The sequence below is a fragment of the Elgaria multicarinata genome, chromosome 2 (assembly GCF_023053635.1).
Source record: "Elgaria multicarinata webbii isolate HBS135686 ecotype San Diego chromosome 2, rElgMul1.1.pri, whole genome shotgun sequence".
NCBI lineage: Eukaryota > Metazoa > Chordata > Lepidosauria > Squamata > Anguidae > Elgaria > Elgaria multicarinata.
In genome coordinates, this window is record NC_086172.1 from 61,678,392 (window position 1) to 61,703,681 (window position 25,290).

Here is a 25,290-nt window from a genome sequence, read left to right on the forward strand (position 1 = left end):
GCAAGGATGACATCTGGCGATTGGTCGCCAGAAGCCAGGAAGATGGCGGGGGGCAGCTCCAGTTCTTGGATGACCACTGGAAACCCTGCAGTCCCTATCAGGTGTGGGGATTACCTGACACCACCCCGCAGGAGCAAAACCACGGGGTATAGGGGACATGCAGTGCCAACTGGACATTTTTTCTTAACCTTTTCTTAGTTTAATTTTCTGACTCTTGAAGATCTTGCTGTCTATTTATCCTTCCAAGCAAAGCATTGGAAGGATAACAAAGTATGGTTGTTCCTTTTCCATCCTTTTTATTGAAACCTCTTCCTCTTAGAATTGCATATTTTAAGTTTCCATTTTTTATAGAAAGTCTACTGCTTCCCCCCTCTCCTGAGGCAATGCTTTCGTGATCCCCCTTCCTTCTCTAATTATTACCTAATTTCTCTTATCTTTCGTTTTGAAACTTTTTGAATATCTTATTCTTACTCAATGCTTGCTTCCAGACAAAAGGCTCCTAGCACTGCAAAATCATTGATTTCTGATGTGAGCTACAATCAGAATTGCAGTGGGCTTTCCATATATTCCTTTTTTTGTATGTACATCTGCTATGATCTGTCCACACCAGTGGGACAGGACATAGCTGTGTAGGTAGGAAAATAAAAAATCCTTTGCCTTTCCTTCCTCTTTTCACTAATGTACTTGCTGGCAGGGAGACAACTCCAGTTTAAAGTAGATATTCCCCCTCCCCCTCTACAGCACAACCACTGCTTTGTAAAAATTAACCCTTGATGTCTTCTCCTCCCCCCATAACCTTGTCACACACAATTACTTTTTCAAAATTATAGTCTGCGCTATTCCATACTTTCAGAATACCACTAACATATATTAGAAAAGTAGAGCAAACTGCAACGGTAAACAGGCAATTTCAGTACTGAAATTGAAGCCTGAAATGTATTATGCCTTGCCCTGCATTCAGGGACCCTTGTCTTGGATTGCCTGAAAAGGCTTATCCCAGGAGTAATTCAAACCCCTTCCCTTGTGTTTTGTAATCCATAGAGATTACAAGCAGGGAAATAAAGTTGTCTGGATCTCTTACATAGTTATAGTTATTAGCTTTGGGCATTACTGAGCCTATAACTTATTATTACCGGCTATATAATTTCTGAAGAATGTAACTATTAAGCTTTTTCTGTGAGATTTGCTACAATAAAAGAGTCTCTCATTTGGGGTGACCTGTGTTGGAATGCCAGTGTATGTGCCTGAAGGATCATGCCCATGACAGCTATATGTTATGCTTGAACCACCACCTTTTAAAAACCAATGCTATATTATACTTTTATCTTAATTTATAAGACAGTGTTTTATCTTGCTTGTTTCCTTTCTTACTAATTGGAGGAGAGCTCCTATTGGTACTTTCATAATGTGTTTGAGTGGAAGAAGCTGAATTGTGACTACAGGGGCACTATCCAATGGTAGTCCTACCCTGACTAGGCTCATTCACTTCAATGGGTCTACCCTGTGTAGGGCTACCATTGGATACTGCCCCTGATGTCCAGCTAAGCCGTTAAGCAACCACATTCCATTTGCTTTCTAGAACATCAGTTTTGGTTTAGATAATAGATTCAGATCCCTAAACTGGCAGTGACTTTTCGTTGTTATGTACTGACTTGAGAACCACTCTTTAGTTCTATAACAATTGCAGAACAAAATAATCTAATATCAAACAGTTCAACAAAGATAGAAAGTGCTGCTGTCATAAGACATTAGAGGAAATCCGGTTGTCTCATCACATTTAAAGGTCCAGAACCACAGAAACCCTTTCCAGTTTATCATTCCCCAGCTGTGATCAATCCTGATGACTTGATGTGGAGAACCTGTTTGCCGTTTTAAAGGGGTCTTAAAAGCTGTGACTGTAGCATGAGATGAAACTATGGTAAAACAGTTCTTACACTGCTGCTGCTGCCATGTATGAAGGGCGCCACACCTGAGAAACTCTGAATGCCTTTGCACAATTTACTACAACCCAGTCCTACTTTACAAGGTGGTTGCGAGAATAAAATGCTGCCCTGAGCTCCTTGCTGACCAAAATAACAATGTAAATGTTTATTTCGGTCTACCCATTGCTCAGGGAAGTGAGTATTCCTAGGCTGACTCGATCATTATTGGCCCAAGATCACACACTGAGGTTTGTGTCTGACAGAGAATTTGCATTACTATATTAGCCCTGTTCAGGGTTTCAACTGTGTGGAGAGTTCTATTCACGTTCAAGCGAATGTGAGTAAGGCTCCCATTCAGATTTAGCCAATTCACAGCAAGTTCTGAACTAAGGGGTGGTGGTGGTTTGGGGCCAGCGTGCCTGGAAATGTAGGGATTAGGGCCAGCATGCACAGTCTTGATCCTCGACTCACTTTAAGCCCTCACATGGCAAATGCCTGAACAGGGCTATTGTATTGGTAACAAATTTTTTGTGGGTTAGAATATTATGAAATTTTAAGTTTGTGAGTTGTATTATTTGAAATGTAACAAAATGTAATGTTAGTTACAGGGTTAAGGACATGAATACATACGATTGCATCCAATTAACTGCTCCCACTAATGGAAAAGCTTTCATCAGTGGAACAGGAAGGTGAGATGATTGCCTCTCACCCCTGCAACCGCCTGCACATCCTCAATCTCTTTTAGAAAGTTGGGGAAACCTCTAGAGTGGTTTTGGGGGGAGTGTGGGGCACTGCAGGGGGAGGAGAGAAGCAGGAAGTCCCATTGCACAAGTGGAAGGCCACTCCTGTGATGTTGGAATTTTACTCTTCGGGTTAAGGAGCTAATTTCTTAATGGTTCGAGAGCAGTATTATTTTAGTACGAATTAAAAGACTTGCTCTAGATTCCCTGAAACATTTGACAAAAGTTCTAATTGATTGTGGAAGTGTAGCAGGACGTTACTTTCAGCCAGAACTCCACCTACTGCACAGTAAGATTAACTAAGTTTTTAATTTATTTATTTTTTATTACATTTATATACCGCCCCCCCAGCCGAAGCTCTCTGGGCGGTTTACAACAATTAAAAATAGTAGACATTAAAAGTATACAAAAAATTTAAAAAACATAAAAACAGTATAAAAACAACAACAGTATTCATTTTAAACAACAATTTAAAGTAATTTCAAACTCCATCAAATCACTTGAAGTGTCTCTCTGTATGATAGGATTGTTAATCTTTTGAGTTAAACCAGCCCTTACTAATTAATACTCAGTTCCTGACATGATAGACCTCACTATCCTGTTATTTGCTCTGACAGCTAACACTGATCAGGCTATCATTTCCAGCTGAGTGGAACTAATAATACCCAAAGGACCCTGTTCTATGGGTTTGACATGTGCAGTATTTAGGTATGGAACACAAAGTCATCACTAATGTGACTAGTAGGAGTAAAATTTTACTGGGAAAGCCTTATTAAAAATTCCAAGAAGACAGCTTAGCATAACAAAATCTACTACGGAATAGACCATGTAATTGCCTATGTATCTATTATGGACATGTGAAATAAATGGGATGAGTAGGTGGATAAGATTGGATTCTTCTCCTCCTGCCCACCTTAGTATTCCATAATGGCCTGATAGCAACAAACCTCATTTGATAAAATCGAAATGTTTTTATATCTCTGCTAGAACTAGTAGAGACACATTTTTATTTTGTTTTTAATTATTGTATTTTGTTTGCTTTTGCTCTGTAAGATGCCCAGAGAAAATTTGATGACAGGTGGCCATATACATTAAATGATGTAACTCTCGTTGTATATATGATCGTTAGTCTGTGATGTCTACTTTCTCTTATTGTGTATTTTCCTTCAGACTTCATCTCTTCTTTTCTCTTCCTTACTTGTTCCATTCTATCTTACTCCCTCAAAACTGTGCCAAGATGTATTCAATCTTTCTGGCATTGAGATATAATGATTTGTATTGAGTGCTGAGTTTTGAGGGTGGGAAGAGGGTGCTGAAGGTATTGTTCTGGTCCTGTTGATTTTACGGTGTATGTGATGCTGCTTGGTTGTTTTTTGTTTTTCAGTTCAGATTCATGTATTGTTCTCTTGATGTTAGTATTACCATGGGTGTGTGGGTGTGGGTGTATATGTGTGTGCGTGAAGTTCTTTTTTGATCTTTGTGTTAATTTTCCTATGTTTGGTAATGGTGTTTCCTCTGTCCTGTTCTTAATTTTATAATGAATATGGGATGTGTGAGTTGTGGACTATATTCCAATGCAATCAGCTTACTACTGGCTTCATAATGATTAATTTCATGGGCAGTATATAATAGAACACTAGTGCTATGTAAATTATGTTGCACTAATGTAAGGAACCCCTAGTGCAATGCCAATAGTGTTAGATGGTTTTTCCGGGGAATTCCATAGTGTCAGCGGATACTGTTGGCATTTCGCTAGAGGTCCCTTACACCAGCACAGCACAATGTACTTTACATTAGTGCTAGTGTGAGTGTCCAATTGGATACTGCTCCGTGTATGTGTATGGTTTGTCAGACCTTTTGAACAAACCTGCTTTAGGAATAGCAAAGAGCTGCTCTACGTTAGGCCAAATCTGTCTTGTTGTTGTTTATTCGTTCAGTCGTTTCCGACTCTTCGTGACTTCATGGACCAGCCCACGCCAGAGCTTTCTGTCGGCTGTCGCCACCCCCAGCTTCCCCAAGGTCAAGTCTGTCATCTGTCTATAAATGTGCATATATTCTGTAAGGCTTATATAATATGTTTTTGTTTTTATATTTTATGTATCTTTCAGTTATTCTGTGTTGTTAAGAAAGATCTTTTGTTTCTCTTTTGTTAAGAAAGATCTAAAAATGGTCTCAGCTAAAAGTGTGCTACTTTCTTGTGGCAATAGAAGATTCCTGACCACTTGCAATCTTTGTGTAATGTTACTGCAGGAAATTTGAGAAACCGCCATAGCTGTTTAAAAAGCTATTGTAGTATGGTGGTTAAGGGAAGAACTGGTACTGGCCTGGTTCAGACAACACGCTAAACCATGCTGCTTAACCACAAAATGGTTAATGGAATGCATTTGTGGTTAAGCAGCATGGTTTAGCGTGTTGTCTGAACCAGGCCACAGAGAATTGTCCAGCTCAAATTTTGTCTTAGATGTGAATTCACAGGGTAGCTTTAGGCAAAGTGCCATCTCATCCATTTCAGTCAGACTCTGGGCTTTGATTTGGCACTGAGATTTGGCACTGGTGCTCAGCCAGTGTGGTGTAGTGGCTAAGGTGTTGGCCTGGGAGACGGGAGATCTGGGTTCTAGTCCCCACTCAGCCATGGAAACCCACTGGGTGACTTTGGGCCAGTCACAGACTCTCAGCCCAACCTACCTCACAGAGTTGTTGTTGTGAGAATAAAATGGAGATGAGGATTATGTACGCCGTCTTGGGTTCCTTGGAGGAGAAAAGGTGGGATATACATGCAATAAATAAATAAATAAATAAATAAATAAATAAATAAATCCTGTACTGGGCAAAAGTGCAGTCCTTTTGAGGAACTAGGCTTGCAAAATACAAGTTTCGGTTTTGGCATGGAATATCTTTCACCAGTTTAGGCTAATATGCCAGCTGAGACCCTGCCTGGCACAAATAATCTGATCTCAGTTATCCATGCTCAATAAACCTCTAGGTAGACTACTCTAATATGGGTTACCTTGAGCAGCCTTTGAATACAGTTCAGATTGTTGCTACTAAATCACAAGCTGGAGCTGGGCACCATAAACATTTTAGGCCTGTGCAGTGCCAGCTATACTGGCTCCCAGTTCATTTCTGGGTGCAATTCTGTGTACAAGCTTGACCTTTTAGAAGTTCTTCATAGCATAGGACTACTGTACTTGAAAGACCGCTTGTCTGCATGTGTATCTTCCTGTACAGCAAGTTCTTCAGTAAAAGGGTCTTCTTTGAGTGGCCCCAGTGTTTGGAGGTGGATGCCGGGGCCTTTTCAGTGGTGGAGTCCAAATTGTGGAATGCTTTTTAAAGAGAGGCTAACTTGTCATATATTTTGCCTTTTTAGCATCAGGGAAAAATCTTTCTATTTTCCCAAGCTTTTTAGCCTTACGTTTGATTTAGTTGAATTTATGCTGGTTTGAAATCTGCTGCGTTGTTTGTAATTAATATTTTTTAAAGGTAGCTGTCATTTTAACCGGCTTACTGTGCATTTTCTTATTATGCTCTGGAATCATAATAAGACTGCATAAAAATGTCCATAATAAATAATATGTCTCTCCCCCCTGCCCCCACTTTAATATAGGTAGTAACCGCAAACTTCTTTTAAAGAGTTGTTTTAAAGATTAGTAAGATACTGTATGTGCATTGAGCCGTTGGGAAAAGTAATATATAAATGGTAATTTCTATAATAAACCCCTACGTTATTTCTAGAACATTCAGTTACAGAAAGTCATTCCAGTAATTATAGTGATATTCTGCTCAAATATTCAGGTTAACCCATTGGTCAATATTTGGTGGCATTGTAACCAGAACGCCCTGGATTTTTTATTTTTTTAAAAAAAAGAAAATATCACCCACATTTCTTGTGCATTGTGTTTTAAGAGATGTAAAATAAGTTCTTGTATCAGCTATGCATCAACACAGCTACATCATTCTTGAAAAGGATGCTAGATCAGAATATCTCATGCAACTATAAATAGGTGATTCATCATGCAGCATAAGGTGCATAAAATACCTGACCTTAGCTTGTAATTAATCTGTTAAACTGTCATCCAAGAGGTGTATTTCACAGCAAAATGTAATTTAGAGAGCAATCTCTCCACACATGCTTTACAAGTAGGTTGTCACAAGTATGCTGCATCTTTTATTTGCAAGTGCCAGAAGCTTAGTTTTAAACCCAGAAGTCCTGATAATGAGGAAGACGTACAAACATTGCTTGTGTAATCATAACAGTTTTCTGCAGCTGCAAGTATTAATGAATTGTTTATATTGGATTTCTTGCTCTTTGATACAACCTGATGATAATTCAGTCTAGTTGGATCTAGACAAAATCTAGAATGTTTTACAGAAATTTAAAATCTGTTTCTGCAGGAGGGCAGCCGCTAGCTGCATACATTTTTCATCCACTGGTAGACTTATAGAAAATCATGTTGAAAGAAGAGAACAGAGCCATTAAAACCTAGTTTGGTTCAGGTTCATCAGAATATTTTTGCACTCTGGTTCTGTCTGGGAGCTTCTACATGCAAAACATGGGCTGTACCACTGATCTATGGCAAACCCAGAACCTTCAAAATCGAAAGCTGGGAGTTGGGCTGGACTAAACCATTTTTATGAGGTTCATCAGACAAGTGTTTTATCGCATGCTCACTACTACCAACCAACGGATATGTGCGTGTCCTTTAGACAATGTCGTTCGACTCCCACATGCCTTCTGATTGTTTTTCTGACTTTTTTTTTTAAGTGGAATGTGCCACGATCTCCTGCTGTGTGCAGGAAAAGCGGCATGATAAAAACAGCCTCTGAATGGGCCACGTAGTCTTTGTTTACTTCCTCTTTCCTCTCCAGGAAGAATGAGGAAGTGCAGAGAAGCGACGGTAAAGAAATGCGATTTCCCCCCATGTGATGGCGCTCTGTGACAGGAAAAACTGTAATTTATTTCAACGCAGTTTACAAAAAATTCAGAAAACACAAATTACAAACAAATAAAAGTATAGTAAAACTTTAACCTTAAAAAATGTAATGAATGCCCATGTTTAATTGGTAGGTCAGTATTCAGTGAGGACCTTATGCTTACGTATTTGACATAGCACTACTATAAGTGACCTTTGATGCAATGCTAATAGCATTGGGGTTTTCCTGCTTGGTATGAAACTGGCTAAGAAAGTGATGTAGTTGAAGGTTAGTTGCGTTTTTCAACACAACTGCATAAGAGAGAGGGAAGTTCTCCTTTATCCAATCTATAAACTTATCCTGGTTGATACAACACTGACATTAATGGGGACAAACCACTGGTGAGTATTTTCCCCCCACCAAGTATCACTCATGTAGACCAAAAAGGGTGATTGTTTTCTGCCTGCAGGGCTGGACCTGATGGACCTGAGCAATAATTTAGGTAATAATTTTCACTAATATCAGCCTTAACATGATGTAGACTTAGCTTTCCTACTCTTAATGTGAAGTTATGAAAAGGCTGGTATGAATATTACTCATTCACACTGGGGAACTGATTATTTGCTCACATCACACTCTGCAGTTAAATTTATACCTGTTGAAAACAAATGAGTGTAATATAGCACCACACTGCATAAATGTATAGATTTTCATGACTAAACATTTGACTGTTGGAGGTGGACAATGCTCTGAATGATATTGCTGTAGCAGCAAGGTTTTATGCAGAAGGCTTTACATATTATAGTTTGCCTGGACAGCTAATTAAACAGCAATTATGGAAAAAATGTCTTGTATGAGAAAAAGAATTACCTAAGCTAGTGTCTGAGGATGGCACATTATAGATATAAGTGCTATTGATACTCAGTTTTCTCATGTCTGAGTTCCATTTTTTTCTATTAAAAAAGAAAAGCAATAAAATAAATTTGTCTTGATATAATCTGGATGCAATGCAAAATAAACTATTTTTGAGAATTCATTTATGAACTTTAAATCATAAATGGTTTAGAAATCTTAAGTGATGACTTAGAACTATATTGACTTTCTGTGATTCTGAAATAATGAGTTTGTAAAATCAGACTCACTGACTGGGTTCGGACAACACGATAACCAACAGTGGGTTAAATAGTCAATGGCTGGTTATTGCGTTGTCTGTCAGGACATTTTCACACCGTGTGTATCAATAGGTAGAACTAAGTGAGACACACAGGAAGTTTGATGGAAGAGGAAGTCAGGGACACAGACTTTGATTGGTGTTGGACTGCATGCACCTGCACCTCATGGGTGCCTTCTAATGTCCTAAGCCTCTCTTTAGTAGCTTCAGCTGCCCTAGCAATCTCCAAACAATGAGTCAGTGTTAAATCTGGCTCCCGCAACAGCCTCTCACGGAGATGTCGGTCTGTGGTCCCACAGACAATTCTGTCTCTGATGAGGGAGTCTGTGATAGTCCCAAAATTACAGGTTGTTGCCAAAGTCCTTAGTGCAGTAACATAAGCATCCAGTCTCTCTTCAGACCCCTGCTGCCTCATAAAGAATTGATATCGTTCCATTGTTTCATTTTGTTTAGGTATGCAGTAATCATCCAGCCCTTTTACTAGCTGTTGCAGAGTAGAAGTTGTACTAAACCCAAGAGTTTTGCATATCTCTCGCCCCTTTTCTCCAATCAGATAATATAATAACTTTACCTTTTGCTTTTCTTCCTCTTTTGTGAAGGCAAGATCCAGGTACAATTCAAACTCCTCTTTCCAGTTCTGCCAAGCTTGAGCCAGATTAGGCCCAGTGAAATCCAGTGATGGGGGGGCTTTCAAACCTCACTCCATAATCCAAAATCTCAAGCTGTTTTTTGTTGTTGTTGTAAATGGGTCCTGTTAGACTTCTGACACCATGTTTCAAAGATAGGTTTGTTGCAAATGAGGAATGCAGTATTATATAAAAATAAAACTTTTATTGCCTCAAACAAACATAGCTTCTAACTAACTTCTCTCCAGCCCTGACTGACTCCTGAGAGTGCTGAGTCACTGACTGCTGTGTCACCTCCTGATTGGGCGAGTATTCCTTCAATCAAAGTCTGTGTCCCTGACTTCCTCTTCCATCTAACTTCCTGTGTGTCTCACTTAGTTCTACCTATTGATACACCGTGGTTGGCTGAAATTACCAACGCAAATAGCCAACGCTGTGTCACGTCACGTGATGGGCACCATTGACCTATTTCATTGTACACACTTGGTTATTTTCAGTGACTACATAGTCCCTCTCTATTCCAGCTGGCAGAATTCGCAATGTCTGATGGGATACCAGTGGGAGGACTGAGGGGGGTGAGAGGGCAGGGGATGTGTCAATCAAACACACCGTTGACTAGTAATCAACTCAAAATTGGCTTTAATCCAAAACCACTTTTGATTATAATAATGTTATGTGGGTAGTATCCCCTCAATAATCAACCATGGAATTGACTATTAACACACCATTGACAATTGTGTTGTCCGAACGCAGCCACTGTGGAGTACTTTTCAATTAATATTAAACTCAGCCATTTATTTTGTTAAAGTAGCCTTGTAGCTTTTGCATCAAGATAAGACAGGACTGATTAGATTTCAGAATTTAACAGCTCAAGCACATCTCATGTGTCATTATTAATCCAATATCGTACTCCTGGAAAGTTTGCTATGAAACATAGTCCTTTAGAGAAATGCTTTTTGGTAATGCACAACTAAAACTAATCTGATATTGTTATATAAAGTAGACAAAGTGTTACTCCTTTGATGTTGGCTAGCACATAGTCAAGGTCAATCTGTAATTTGAGATTCCACGATCTTTCCTCCATACTTCTTTTTTGGCTAAAGGGCAGGTGTTACACAAAATAGGATTGGATATTATGGGAGCAGTTCTGTCTTTAGAAATAATCATTGGTGATAACTTCTTTTCAGTGTTTTGTAACAGTTACCTAATGTGTTTGTTTCTGTTATTCCTCCAGTCATATATTTGCTTCTTCCAAGCTGAGTCCTATGACTATCTTTGCAATATATGTTTAGTTTACAGTAAGCATGTAAAACAGCCTCCTCCAACCTGGTGCCCCCCCATATGAGTTGGATTACAACTCCCATCATCCTCAAGCATCAAGGCAATTGGCTGATGGGATTTTCTAGTCCAATATATCTGGAGGGTGCCGGGTTGGTGAATACTGCTGTAATGTATCTGCCTATAAAATATATTTAGCCACACAAATATAATTTGCCAGACTGAGCAACCGTTTTAATTAAAAGTGATATTTATAATGCATATGCAGGGTTTTAAATGGAATTTGAGCTTTTCTGAAATCTGCCCTTGATTTTTAACAGATTTCTTGTATGAAGTGACTTGCGCAAAGCTAACTAAATATGACATGGCAGAGTCTTAAGTAAGACTAATTTCATCATTTGCTGAAATCACACATGCTGGTTATTTAAACTTCTTTTTCTAGTAGATGCTTACCAGCATAGTCTTTACTGGTAGGAGTAATCTGGTTTGGCAAATGTCAGCATTTACAATTGTTTGTGGTTTTTTGTTTGTTTAATGCAGTATGATTTCAGCTGTGTTACAGCAGTGTTTTCCAGACAGATGACCTAAATTATTCATGTATCATGCATGCCAGTCATAGAATGGTCTTTTGAGAAATCAATGTTGTATTTCCTAAGACAGTTTATTGTGCTGCCAGACTAGCAATTATTGCATGTACAAAACAATTATAAAGAATATATAAAATACTATATTTCCCCCATGGCAGAACAAGTGTCTAAATTTGATGGAAAATGTAATATGGCAAGTAGGCATTGCTAAAAGATTGTCTAGAAATATCTATTTAAATAAAATAATATTCTTACATCTTCTGCTTTTGCTGTTTATCCCATTGTTCATTCACTTTTTGTTGTAAAGGCCAAACCAGGTATGATAGCAGAGGAGTGTGTGCTTACATCCAGATTGACTACGATAATATAAAAACCAAGTAAGTGTTCTAACATCATAACAGGCATTTGGGTGAGGAATGCTACATCCCTGTACCTGGGGAGAGGTAACCCATGGGAGGCAGGTTTCAGCTCCTCACATGTATGCCCGCTTTGCTATTAAGAATGGATCTTTTCTCATATGTGCGTGGATTCTGTGTGATTGCATTAGATGCAGGTTTAAATATTTGGATTTGCTGCTATCACATCTAGCTTACCCCTCAGTTTTGAAAGCAGTCCTACAGAAAGGGGGCTGAAGATCATTGAAATATATTTCAGCAGGCAATCATACTTAGTGTTCAACTTGTAGCAATAATGCCACAATAATGCCCCCTTTTATTCCTCTTTACAATTAAAGCCACTAGAACACTACTCACTGACCCTGTGACTCACTGACCCTTTTCTGGCCTCACAGGAACCAGCCCAGCACTCTCTATTTGCCGTTTTACTTCACGTCTGCCACCATATATTTCAGTACCTTACATCAGGTACTTCAAGAATCAAATCCAGTTTATGAAACAGAAGAAATTTTTTATTTAACAGTAAGTATATGCAGTTTACAAAGCTTGTGGTTTCAGTACAGTTTCACATGTAACCCTGCCTACTCTACCCACTAACATATACTACCTCCTACCATCCACTTTGTTTCCAAAAGAATAAAAGACATTGTTCCTACTCTGTTCTCAACCCTTTTGCAGACAAACCCAGACTCTTCTCCTCTCCCCCCCCACACTCTACTGCTCTTTTCTAACTCCTCCCTTTCCCTGCTAACTGCCAATCCAACCCTTTGAGCCACCAGCCAACCGGCATTCATTTCACATTCATTCCATTCGCTCCCCCTCCCTACAGCATTAACCACTTACCATCCAACCAACATCCTAAATAGCAATAATCATTAAAACATTACAAACACATATATAATTAGCAATAAACAGTAAAACATCACAGGGTCACTCTGGGTTAAGTAGCAGCCCAGAAGCTGTGAGTGAGCTTGCTTTTTTCTGTGGTAAGGGAATTATATGGCATGTGGGGCAGAGGTTGGACAGTGCTAGGTAGAGCAAAGAATGTGATATTTATGTTATCTGTCACTTTGAAGCATGACAAGAACTCATGTTTTGACAAATCTGGATAATGGATACATTTGATATTTAGACATGTTCTGAATCCACGTGGAATACAGTGTTGATTGGATTGCAATTGCAGAACATCCCTGGAGCCAGACTGTGCTGCATATAGCATACTTGCCTTAAGGGAATTTGTCAGTCTTCCCTTAAACACTACAGAAGAAACCAGAAAGATGTCAGAAAGAACAACAACAAAAAAACATAATTGCAAAAGACAGCAAAGAACTAGACAGGACGATAATCTTAATTAACACGCCCTCCTGGAAGTTATTTCTAAAAGTTATTTCTACATTTCTTTACGAAAAGTTATTTTTACATTTCTTTACAATTGTTATCTGTCATCATATGCTGACTTCTACTGTGGATTCTACTATAGGAAAGGTGATAAAGGGCAGTATCTAATGGTGTCATTCCACAAACTTAAATAACAGTAGCAGAGCTCTGCTGAATCTGTTAACCTGATTTCTGGGTAAATACCTAACATGTACTCTGAGTTTACCCAGAGTTTCTTAAAATCAGTGGAAGTATTAACCGTCATTTCAGTAGAGGCATGTGCATATTTGATAAAGAATGTTAGAATAATGACTTATAAGGTTGAGAGTCCTTGAAGTAAGTTGAGAGCCACTTCATTACAGAATAGAATAGAAGAGGAAAAATAGTTGCTATACAGTTTTTCTTTAATATGTCAGAAGGATTTCAGAAGAATGTTTGCATCATACTATTGCAACTGTAAGGAAGGATGTTGTGTCATTGCAACTCAGTATTATTGTATATTCTATAATGTGGTACATCTTAGGGAGAAAGGGATTTGGGGAGACTGACTTGCCACTCCAACGTGGCTTCCTCTGGTTTGGGTAAAGTAACAGTGATATGTCTGCACCCACTTTAATCTACTAGTTGATATTTACTAAAGATTGCCATTCTAACACACACGATTCCACCACACACTGGCTATATGCACACGTCTCAACACATGTGACCTGGAGGATCTAGTTCTTACAACACTGCAATGTGTCTCAGATCTGGAGTAAAGTCTGTGTATGGTCTTCCTGGAGTGTCCACAGCTGAAGGAACAAGCTTCATCTTATTTTCTTAAACAAATTCTACCTCTGTAGTCAAACATCTCCCAAGGTGTGTGTTTTTTTTAGCAATTTGTATCAACTGGTTCCATCACCTTTGTAATTGTTAGAATATAAACATATAATTGTAAAATACAGAGTTCATGCTCCCATAGTCATATCAAAGCCATAAAAGTTACATTTGTAGTTTTGTTCACATCAGCCTATTGGACAAAAACTTCTCTGTTATTAGATTTCTGACAGTTATGTGTGACTCAAATATGCCTAGTATGAATGGTGGATGCCTACTAATAAATCTAAGAAATGTAATAATGCATTAATTTTATTTATGTATAGATTTGCTAGTAATAAATCTAGGGGAAGGGATATATAGCTTAGTGGTAGAGCACATGCTATGCGTGCAAAAGGTCCCAGGTTCAGTTTCCAGTATCTCCAGGTAGGACTTGGAAAGACTGAAACCCTGGAGAGTTGTTGCTAGTCAGTGTACAGAATATTGAGTTAGATGGGCCACTAGTCTGATTATATATTCCTAAAATTCCTCTGATCTTGTTTCATAGCCTTATAGGTCTAGAAGTCTTTCTAGGAGTCCTTCAACTGAACATGATCTATGTGATCAATGTTGGTGTCACCATCTTGGGGGACAGGGAGAGTTTGAGGTTGAAAATCCCATGATGAAGATAGCCAGGATAAGCTGTGGATGGTAGTGTGTGCTAGAAACTTATCACTCATCCCAGAAACTAGCTGACAAAAATGGCTTCAGAATGAGGTTAGAGAAGAACAGGGTTAATAAAACTTGATGAATTTTAAAGAAGAAATAGGAAGTGAAAAAGGAGTGGTGGAGCAGAGTGAACAAGAAGAGCTACAAAGAGAGAGGAAAGAAGGATGGCTTGTTAAAAGCAAAGTTTTGGAAAGTGGGTCAATTAACAAGAAGGGATTTTGTATGTAGGAAGATATGCTGCCAGGCACAGAGGTGAAGAGAGAGATGATGTTAGTGGATGAAAGGTTGGATGAAGGCCAATGAGAAGGAAACATAGAGCAGCAATGAAGAAGCAAATGATGATCAAGCAGGAAAGTGGGTTTGGTATGGTGAAAGGTCAAGAGTTCTAAACTACACCGTGTGGAACATACAGAACCCAAGCCATTCAGTGTTCTCTGAAACTTTTCTACTTTAAGAGCAGGATAATATATGCCTAGCTGACCCAAGTCCCATGGCAGAAGCTCAACCTTTGTGTCTCGTCATCAAGCGGCAGCAGCAAGGTTTTCTGAAAGCATACCTGCCTGGTCTTGCCTGATGTTTGGAAGAGAGGCTCTGTCACCAAGATAGAGGCTCTGTCACCAAGATAGCAGACTACTCACTCCAATTCTGCTCAAAGAAATTGAGCACAAACAGCCCTACTTGGTTTCTCATAGTATCACTATTCAGAAGCCCTTTTATGTACACATCCCACCTTCTGAGGCTAGATGTGAGAATCTGGCTATTTGAAACATGTTTGTAGTGGTTGCATTCAGACTGTGGAACTCCTTTTTTAGACAAGTGCTCCTGAGGCCTCTTTTATTTTCTTTTAGGTACCTGATGACATCTGCCATGTTTTTCCATTCTTGATAATGTCTTTAAAACCTCTTTTAATTGTCTTCTGCTGTTGGTTTTGATGGTTTAATTGGTCTTGCCAGAATACTGCTTTGGTATCTCCAGTATAGTGCTACACAAATACACTCACTCTCCAGATAGGTAATTAGCACTGTTTGAAGAAGATTTTTGTTGGAAAAACCAACATGCATAGCTCTACTAAAGTTGAACATATCTGATTTGGAGTTAAAGTACCTGTGAAAATGAAGTGTAACTCTGAAATGTCAACACCTATTCTGTAATTTACCTTGAGGTAAAGAACTCTTAAGATATCATCACTTTTCTTTGTGTCAACTGTCATCACTTAAACTGAAAAGCAAGGGAGAAGTTGAAAGTAACGCTGTGGTATATAATTCAGTGACCTAATTCTTTCTATTTCCAGCATACAGGCTGTGAGTGCCACTGCTTATGTAGCCCACATGATATCTCTCATGTGCAAGAGAAGAGGTTATTAAAGGTTTGGGGGAAAACCAAGGTTTACAGAAAAAACAAAAGCTTGAGACACCCCCCACCCCCCAAGGAAGGGAAAACAAAAAAGCAACCCAATAAAGGCTGATTGTGTTCAGGGGTGATGGAATAGTAATTGAATGGGGGATGGATAGGTTTCGGGGGGGATTAAAAGTGTATGGGAGCAGAATGGAATAACATGGAGGAGAAACAATGAAACACTAACATTCCACACCACAATATTTTGTTGGGGATCTGCGTTTTCCAATGATTAAAATATTGTCTCTAAATATTGTATATGTTTTTGTTTTTATTGTAGCATTGTCTATCATTTGTCAATAATGGCATTTTAACACTAGTTAAAATGGGTTAGTGGTCCTAATTTTATGTTAATTTTCTCTAAATAGGCTAATGTTTAGTTAATCCACTACATTCCTTTCATTGTGCTCCTGTAAGATCAATCAAATAGCATACTCATTTGTCTGAAACCGATTCTGTTATTATATGCTTGTCAGAAGAACACTTTTGCATTATAGCATGAGAGCTAGCACCATTGATACAGTATTTTATTATAACTCTTACTAGTATCTTAATGAGATTAGAGAATTCTTGGGGAGATGTATGTTTTTGAAGGTTATACAATTGTTCTTAAACTTGTGCTTAATTCACAACCATCCAATGCACCAAATGTACAGAGATTTTTTTCTTAGTTATCTCCAGTACAGGTCTGAAAACTGAGTATTGTTTTGAAATAGGGCTCATAATTCACACCAGGGTCAAGGCATTAGTGACTTGTTACTGACTGGCAGCTTTAGATGGGAAGCAAGGATGATTAGCAGTGACACCTGAACCAACCTAATGACCAGCAGACAGGAATTGTATATCTGTGTTTGCAAATTGCAAGTGCAGTTTATGTGTAGAAAAAGGACAAAATTGTATGGCAGAAATGCCTTCCATAGAACTGAAAGAAACAGAATTGATAATTCTTAAATGCTCTGTTCTGAGAGAAGGTGTCCTATATTGAAATCAATGGAAATCGTCCATAAACCTCTCAAGATCACTCTGTATGTGTTAATGAGCTCAACAAAGCAAGGATGACTGTGTTATCACCCAACAACTGTTTTGTGAATGTCCATTAACAATTACCATATTAAACTGGCCAATGTTAATAGGGTATCTTTCTTAACATTCATGAGAGTTGTGTCCATAACATGGTTGGAGGGAGAAGATGTTTTTTAAAAGCCAGCTTGCTGCCTAGTTTATAGTACGCTTAATATTGAAATCTGTTGGTCTTATTATCAGGCATGATGAGTTGGCCTATCCCAGGCAGCAAATTTTGTGATCTGCTAAAGCAGGAGTCGGGAACCTCAGACCCGGTGACCAAATCTGATCTTCCTGGGGTCTCACTCTGGCTTTCCAGGTTTCTTCAGATGACCATGCTCTTTTCCTTCACCACTGGTTGTTTGGTTGTTTCCAGGGTTTGTGCATTTTCCCCCATTCTAAAAGGTTTAAATACTCCCCACATCATAGTTACTGGCCATAAGAGCTTTAAGCTACAATATGCTATTATTATATTGTTATGTTTTATTTTGTATTTTTGGCTCTATGAGTTTCTCCTTTGGCTCCACCCACTTTGACTTCAGCCTACCTACCCACCACTAGAACGCTGCCCCTGAGAATGTCTTCAAAATTGAATTTGGCTCTTGGGCTGAAAGAAGTTTATTGTTTATTATTTGGGTTGTGTTGAGGAGGATGGGGGTAGATTTTCTGCCTCAAATATCAAATGTTAAGTATTTTTTTTAAAAAAAAATGAATTTAAATTTGAATTGTGTATGAACTGTGCAGAGATGATATTGGCGACACAATGCAAAGTCAGTGTGCCTTCTGTTTGTGTCCTGTGCTTAGGTTGATATATCACAATAAAGATTAGATTGATTAAAAATATGTACCATTGAGGTAAGGCATGCTGCTGTAAGCCTAAAGAAACTGATATCTGTTTGACAACATGTAGCATAGCAATGCAGTATAAATGTACATTGCTATTGATAATATTTAGAAAATCAAGCAATCCTTAAAAACATTCTCCTTTCAGCAGAATACAGTGGATGACTAATGCGGTTCACTCGAGCATGTAGTCCTGTAGCATGTAGTTTAAGGGTTATTGATGATAACTATTGACTGGAGTCTGTGTTGCATCAAGTACACACATAAATCGTGCAATTACAAATACATTAGGTGTGCATAATTTCTCAAGTTGTATTTAGAGTTGTTATAAATGCATATAAGATTTCAACTTCCATTCAGTAGTTTAAAAAAGATTACAAGTAATTATATTAGTTAACATTAAAGATTTATGTTATCAGTTAGGTGTAAATAATGCAGATTGCAGCTCAATAAACAACAAAAGCTGATGTTCTGATTGCAAACCTACTTTAAACATAGTTATTAGCTGGCTAGATAGTGTTTTGTGGCCAGGCATGAGAATCACAACAGCCATGTATGGCCAGCCTTTGTTAGCTGTTTATATATGTGCGAAAATAAATAACTATAGAGCAGTAAAAACTGACTATTCTAGAAATAGTGTTTTTTAAAAATCTATGCTTTAAAATGGATTCCTGCATTGGGCAGGGGTTGAACTCAATAGCCTTATAGTCCCCTTCCAACTCAAAAGATTCTGGAATATCAGCATGGATTTGTCAAGAATAAATCCTGCCAGATCAATCTAATTTCATTTTTTGATTGGATAACTTCTTTAGTAGATCGTGGAATTGTTATAGACATAACATCTCTTGACTTCAGCAAGGTATTTGACAAAGCAAGTTACTACTAGGTTGGATCCACAGCTGGCTGGAGAACGATACTCAAAGAGTGCTTGTCATTAGTTCCTCATCAGATTGGAGGGAAGTGTTGAGCGTGGTGCCATAGGGCATGGTCCTTGGACTGAATTCTTCAACATTAATCTTTGAGGAAGAGATGGTGGGAATGCTTATCAAATTTACAAATGGCACAATAATTAATGCCTTAGAAGTCAGAAACAACATTCAAAATGATCATAATAGGTTAGAAGACTGGGCAGAAAATAACAATGCGTGCAAAGTTCTTCATTTAGGAAAAAAAAATCAAACACAGGTATAAAATGGGGGATACCTGGCTTGGCAGTATTACATGTGAAAAGGATCTTGGAATTGTAGTTTATCACAAGCTGAATATGAGTCAGTGGCTGCAAAAGAGGCTAATAAATTTGTTATCAAGTATAGTTTCTAAATCACAAGAAATAATAGTTCCACTCTGCACTGGTCAGATCTTACCTCAAATACTGTGTTCAGTTCTGGACACCAGACTTTAAAAAGCATTCAGATAAATTGGAACAAGTTCAGACAAAGGCAGCAAAGATGATTAGGGGACTAGAATCTAAGTATTATGAAGAAAGATGGAAGGAACCGCGTATGTTTAGAGGAGAATTCTGAGGGTGTATGGAAATGATAGCACTTTATAAATACCTAAAGGGCTGTCACACAGAAGAGAGCTGCAATCTGTTCTCTATCATCCAAGAACGTACAACACAAAATAACAGCCTTAAGTTACAGGAAGGCAGATTTTGGTTGAACATCAGGAAAATCTTCCTAATGGTCAGAGAAGTCAGACAATGGAATCAACTACCTGGGGAATTAGTGGGGTCTCTGTCACATGAGATATTCAAGCATAGACTGGACAGATATCTGTTGGAGATGCTTTAAACTGGATTCCTACACTGAGTTGGTAGTTGGACTCAATGGCTTAAATGGCCCATTCTCACTCTACAATTCTATGATGCTTGTGTTCTGTATTGAGCATGTTCTTCTCTGAAACCTTATTTTAGGTAAATTAATTTATAATGTGAAAGCTTTAAAATACTCAAATGGTATAGAATGAAAAAGAAGGAGGAAAGAAAAATCAATCCATATTTCTTCAAAGTGCTCTGATTATATCACAAATGTGAAATGGATCTTTTAAAATATTTATAAAAACTATTCTAACTATAACAAGAAAAGCAGAATGATGTAGAGCAGGCAAATAATCTAGCTCTTTTTAAAAGAGCAACTGCTATTTATTTTTTAAATGATATTTTCTTTCCCAATGACCTGCAATATAGCAAAGCAGAGTAAATAGATCCCTCTGATGAATATATTTTAAGTCACATTAATTGGGAAGGGAACTCTTTGGTTCGTTCCTGATGGGTAGGAACATGAAATAAATTACCATTGACCTCTGAAATTTAGGTCATATTTGAACAACTTGGTTCTTGTCTGGTACAAACATGAAACAAATTACCTGCTATCTCTGAAGAATGAAGGTAAAAACAGATTTACATTTCAAAGTGCAATAGGAGTGGTTTTTGAGCATGCACTTCCTGTATTCAAAGGCATTTTTATTTGGGGCAGTTAAGGTTAAAGCCTGGATTTCAACTCTGGCTTGTCTCTCCCTTGACAAGTCAGAGTTCCTAGTTTGAAGACTGTGCTAATGACATTAATAAGTCCCTTGCAGCAGGAGCAGTTGGGCAGTGTTTATTGCTAAAAGCAATAAAAAGGCTTTATTCTGATATGTGAATAGTAAAAAACAGAGGAAAGAAATGGGGGTTCAACTGCTTAATGAGGATGGCAAATCCATCTAGCCCTAAAAGTGGGCTAGATGGATTCAGTTGGCTACAGAATTGGACTCAAAGAGTGCTTATCAAAGGTACCTTCTCAAACTGGTGGGAGGTAACGAGTGGGGTACCGCAGGGCTCAGTCCTGGGCCCAGTGCTCTTCAACATTTTTATTAACGATTTGGATGAGGAGGTGCAGGGAACGCTTATCAAATTTGCAGATGACACAAAATTGGGTGAGATAGCTAATACCCTTGTAGATAGAAACAAACTTCAAAGTGATCTTGATAGGCTGGAGCACTGGGCTGAAAACAACAGAATGAAATTTAATAGGGATAAATGCCAAGTTCTACATCTAGGAAAAAGAAACCAAATGCACAGTTACAAGATGGGGGATACTTGGCTCAGCAGTACTACAAATGAGAAGGAGCTTGGAATTGTTGTAGATCACAAACTGAATATGAGCCAACAGTGTGATGTAGCTGCAAAAAAGCAAATGCTGTTTTGGGCTGCATTAATAGAAGTATAGCTTCCAAATCGCGTGACATACTGGTTCCACTCTATTCAGGCCTGGTTAGGCCTCATCTTGAGTATTGTGTCCAGTTCTGGACTCCACACTTCAAGAAGGATGCAGACAAGCTGGAGTGTGTTCAGAGGAGGGCAGTGAGGAAACAAAGGGGTCTGGAAACAAAGCCCTATGAAGGGAGACTGAAAGAACTGGGCATGTTTAGCCTGGAGAAGAGAAGATTGACGGGAGACATGACAGCACTCTTCAAATACTTAAAAGGTTACCACACAGAGGAGGGCCAGGATCTCTTCTCGATCATCCTAGAGTGCAGGACATGGAATAATAGGCCAGATTCCGGCTGGACATCAGGAAAAACTTCCTGACTATTAGAGCAGCACGACAATGGAACCAGTTATGTAGGGAGGTTGTGGGTTCTCCCACACTAGAGGCATTCAAGAGGCATCTGTCAGGGATGCTTGAAGATGGATTCCTGCATTGAGCAGGAGGTTGGACTCAATGGCCTTATGGACCCCTTCCAACTCTACTATTCTATGATTCTAAGTCCTATATTAGCTGCACTCTTTCAGAAAGCCTGTTGTATAGAATTCCAAGCACCAATCTATCTTTACAGTACTCCTCTTTTTTTATCACCAAATTCAAGTGTCCGTCCTCTTATTTAAAGCCTCACAAACTATTGAACAGTTTCTGAAGGCTTCTGAGCTCTGTAATAGAAGAATGACTTCTCATAAACTACATTTCTATTGGGGATGAAATGGTTATCAAACATGGCCAGAACAGTCTCATAGTTGAACTTATGGCCCTCTTAGCAAAAGTAAAACATTTTGGGCTTCTTTCCCTATAGCATAAAGGAGTCAACTTACTTGCACTGCTAATTTGTCTTGTTGGGGATTTGTTTGTTTTAAAACTTGATTTCTGGGACTGTGCCATGGATGACTTAGAGAAGAAATGGGCAACTGTTTTGGCCTACAACTCTGGCCAATGGTAAGGGATCATGGGAGTTGTAGGCCAAAACATCTGGAGGACCACAAGTTAGAAGACACATCTGTTAGTAAGGAAGACAAGAACTTTATTGTCTCTCTCGAACAAGAATGAACAATAGCATGAAATGCCTGATTCTGTCCAGATACAACTTTCCCATGGCCACCTAAGCCCTATGGGGGTGTTCACCTACATCACTTATAAGACAGAAGTAGCACCACTCCCAAGCACCCCCGTGTGTCTGGCTAGGTCAGAGACCTTAATGCATTCAGGCTGGCTAGGTCAGACACCTATCATGCTTACACAGATCCCGCAATCAAGAACCCTGATAAGGCAGGGTTCCTGATTGTGGAACCTGTGTAAATGCATTCAACCAAATGCATTGACAGGCCTCTATACAGAACTTCGCACTCCGTGCACAAAGGTCTCTGAGATAGCTAGATAGAACTGTTCTATATATATACTATTAACCACTTGTTCCTACATATTATGTGGTGTAGAGCATTCTGTGGTGCTTAGTAAATGTTTCCAATTCGTTTCCCCTTCTCTGCCCATTTCTGTGTTGCTTAACAGCCTTGCAAGAAATTACATTTGGCAATGGTGGCTATTATTGGAGCAATAGAGAAGAGTACAGTGGTCTGATGGAGACTCTTTGCCCTGATTGGTTTTTAAGGATATAGTGACTTTTGTGCATGTATGATGAAGATTCCTTTAAGCCCCAGTACCTCCAATTTGCCAAGAAATTCTCTAATTAGGGCTTAATGACATGCTGAAAATTAGATATTGCTTTGGTGTTAGTCCTATAGGGGAAATGCCAATGATAAAACTGGCTTCAGCAGCACTTCAAAGTAGTTTATTTCCCTAGACAACCTCTTTCTTTCTGAAAAGGAAATTAAGAAATGTCACTTTATAAATGGACAGTATCTTTTAAGCGTTCTCAGTTCAATTCTAGATGAAGGGAAAAAAATGAAGAATTAACATAAGAAAAGTTGTGCTGAATCAGACCAAAGGCCTAAGTCCAGCATTCTGTTCCCATAGAAATCAACCAGAAGCCTATGAGAAATCTGCAAGCAGGACATGGGTGCAATAGTACCCTCGCACTTGTATTTCCCATTAATTGTATTGGGAATCATGCTGCCTCTGATACTGAAAGTAATATATAGCCATGATGACTAGCCATTGATAGCCTTATCCTCCACAAATTTGTCTAATCCCCTTATAAACCATTGCACTCTTTAGAATTTAGGTTCTGGATTTTAGAGTTTAGTTTTGCCCATAAATGCTGAGGCTGCTTTTATGTATTCTATATTGTATTTTGTGTGCTGATTATTCTTGTTTTTATTGTGTAATGTTTATTTTTATCACATGTTCTGCTCATAGACTGTTTTTTGTTATTGGGTGGATTAAAAATATACTAATGAAAAACTGTAAAACTCTCTAAGTTGATGGCCATTGCTTCATCTCGTAGCAAATTAACTATCAACACAGCCCATGCATACATGACCCCTATATCTGCATCATTTTAAAGCAGACCTGTAATAAGACATTAAGAGGGCAATCCTATGGTCCCTGAGGAAGCTTCCATAGGATGGTTTGTAAAAACCCTCCAAAGTCAGAGACAGCTCTCCAACCTCAGAGAGAACCATACCCCGAGAGAGCTGTGCAGAGAGAACCATGTGCACTTCCTCTCCAAGGTCGGAAAGGGAATATTCTGGTGGGTTAGGAGGAGAGGAGATGGGAGAGGACAGGATTCAAGGTATCCTGAAGCTTCTCCAGCCTCCTTCTATCCCTCTCTGAAGTGCCTTTGTTAGATGAGCTAAAAATCCCACCTAGCCAAAACCTCTCAAGATGGAGGATGGGGAAGTGAAGATTGCCTCCACTTCTCTAACCACCCTGATGGCTTTAGCCTGGCAGGGGATAGGAAACTTGGAATCCTCCGAGTTCTGGGGCTTCTGAGTGCGAGGGCATGACGTAAGTGACAACATTGAACCAATAAATAAATAAACCCTTAGTTTTATTCCATATTTTGACCCCAGAACAGACCGGCAGCAACTTCAGCATTGCCATTTAGTCTCCTCCAGGGTGCAACGTTTAACTAAGTGGAGGACTTTAATTTCAGTATTTAAATTCTGCCTTCAGGCATTTAGTCCCCCCCTAATCTTACTAGTTCTATTGATTCTGTTAATAGTATTTTAAATACTTTTGTACATATTTTTTTTAAAAAAGATTTATGAATTGCTTCAAATTACTTAGGGTGCTGAACTTGTGGAGAGAAGGAAGTGAGCACTCTGGAAGAAGTTGAGCATGATGGGTGGGGAAGGAATTATGCACTACCTCTCTCTTCTGCTCTGAATTAATTCTGTTGTAAAGTGGCTTGTTTTTCTTTTAAAAGGAACATTTTAGGGCACAGTTACATTAATTCACATGTGTAGTTGTTTCCAATTTCAGCCCCGTTTCTTAAAAATCCTTTTCATAAAGACCAGTGGTTCCTGTGCTTTGCAGATGCTTAATGCAGCATCTAGTACTGCTAATGAATATACTATGACTTGATTGTGCTTTTCCTCTTCAAATTTCTAATGAATATGCTATGACTTGGTTGTGTTTTTCCTCTTCAAACTTCAATTTTCCTCCACTTCAATGAACAAAAAGATCAAAAAAAGTATTTCTTTTTTTCTTTTAGCTGTCTCTGTAATGAGGTACAGCGCTTCATCATTTGGATTTGCTGTAAGTAATACCATAACTTAAACATATGTTGTGTACTTTCTCTGAACACATCACCATATTTTCCTCTACAGATGTCATGAAGAGCACTAGTTCACAATAGAAGAATTTTGATCAAAGGGAGGAATGACAAGTGAAGTTACACTAGCGATTTTTGGCACCAGAAGAATAAGTGTTTTATTTAAGATCAGATAAATAATTAGATGAAGCTAATACATTTTCCCCACAATCTTGTCCAGTGTTTGTTGCATTTTCCAAAATAATACAAAATGTGTCAATGGCTACTAATTTTGATGCCTTAAATAGGATTTAACCAGGAGAATAACTTAAGCCTCCATTTATGGATTCAGAATACCTCTGAATACCAGATTCTGGAAACAAATATATGAAATCTTCTTGTTTGCTTAGAAGCACAGGGAGACACATGATTGGCTGATATTGGAAGCAGAATGCTGGTTGTGCATGCATGTACACAGACACGCCCCCAAAACACCATCATGCATATCAAACATGATTGGGCTGCAATCTTAACTAGTGAGCTATTGAGCCCC

The 25,290-nt window shown here is 38.7% G+C and overlaps 1 protein-coding gene across 1 annotated transcript in view; it reads left to right on the top strand.

Annotated features, from left to right (window-relative positions):
* The window catches only part of TMEM163 (transmembrane protein 163), a 74,262-nt gene that overhangs the window by 16,156 nt on the left and 32,816 nt on the right, over positions 1-25,290 (top strand). The window contains exon 3 of the mRNA XM_063118639.1: positions 24,699-24,742. Within this exon, the coding sequence (XP_062974709.1) occupies positions 24,699-24,742 (44 nt within the window). The remainder of the gene's footprint in view (positions 1-24,698; positions 24,743-25,290) is intronic.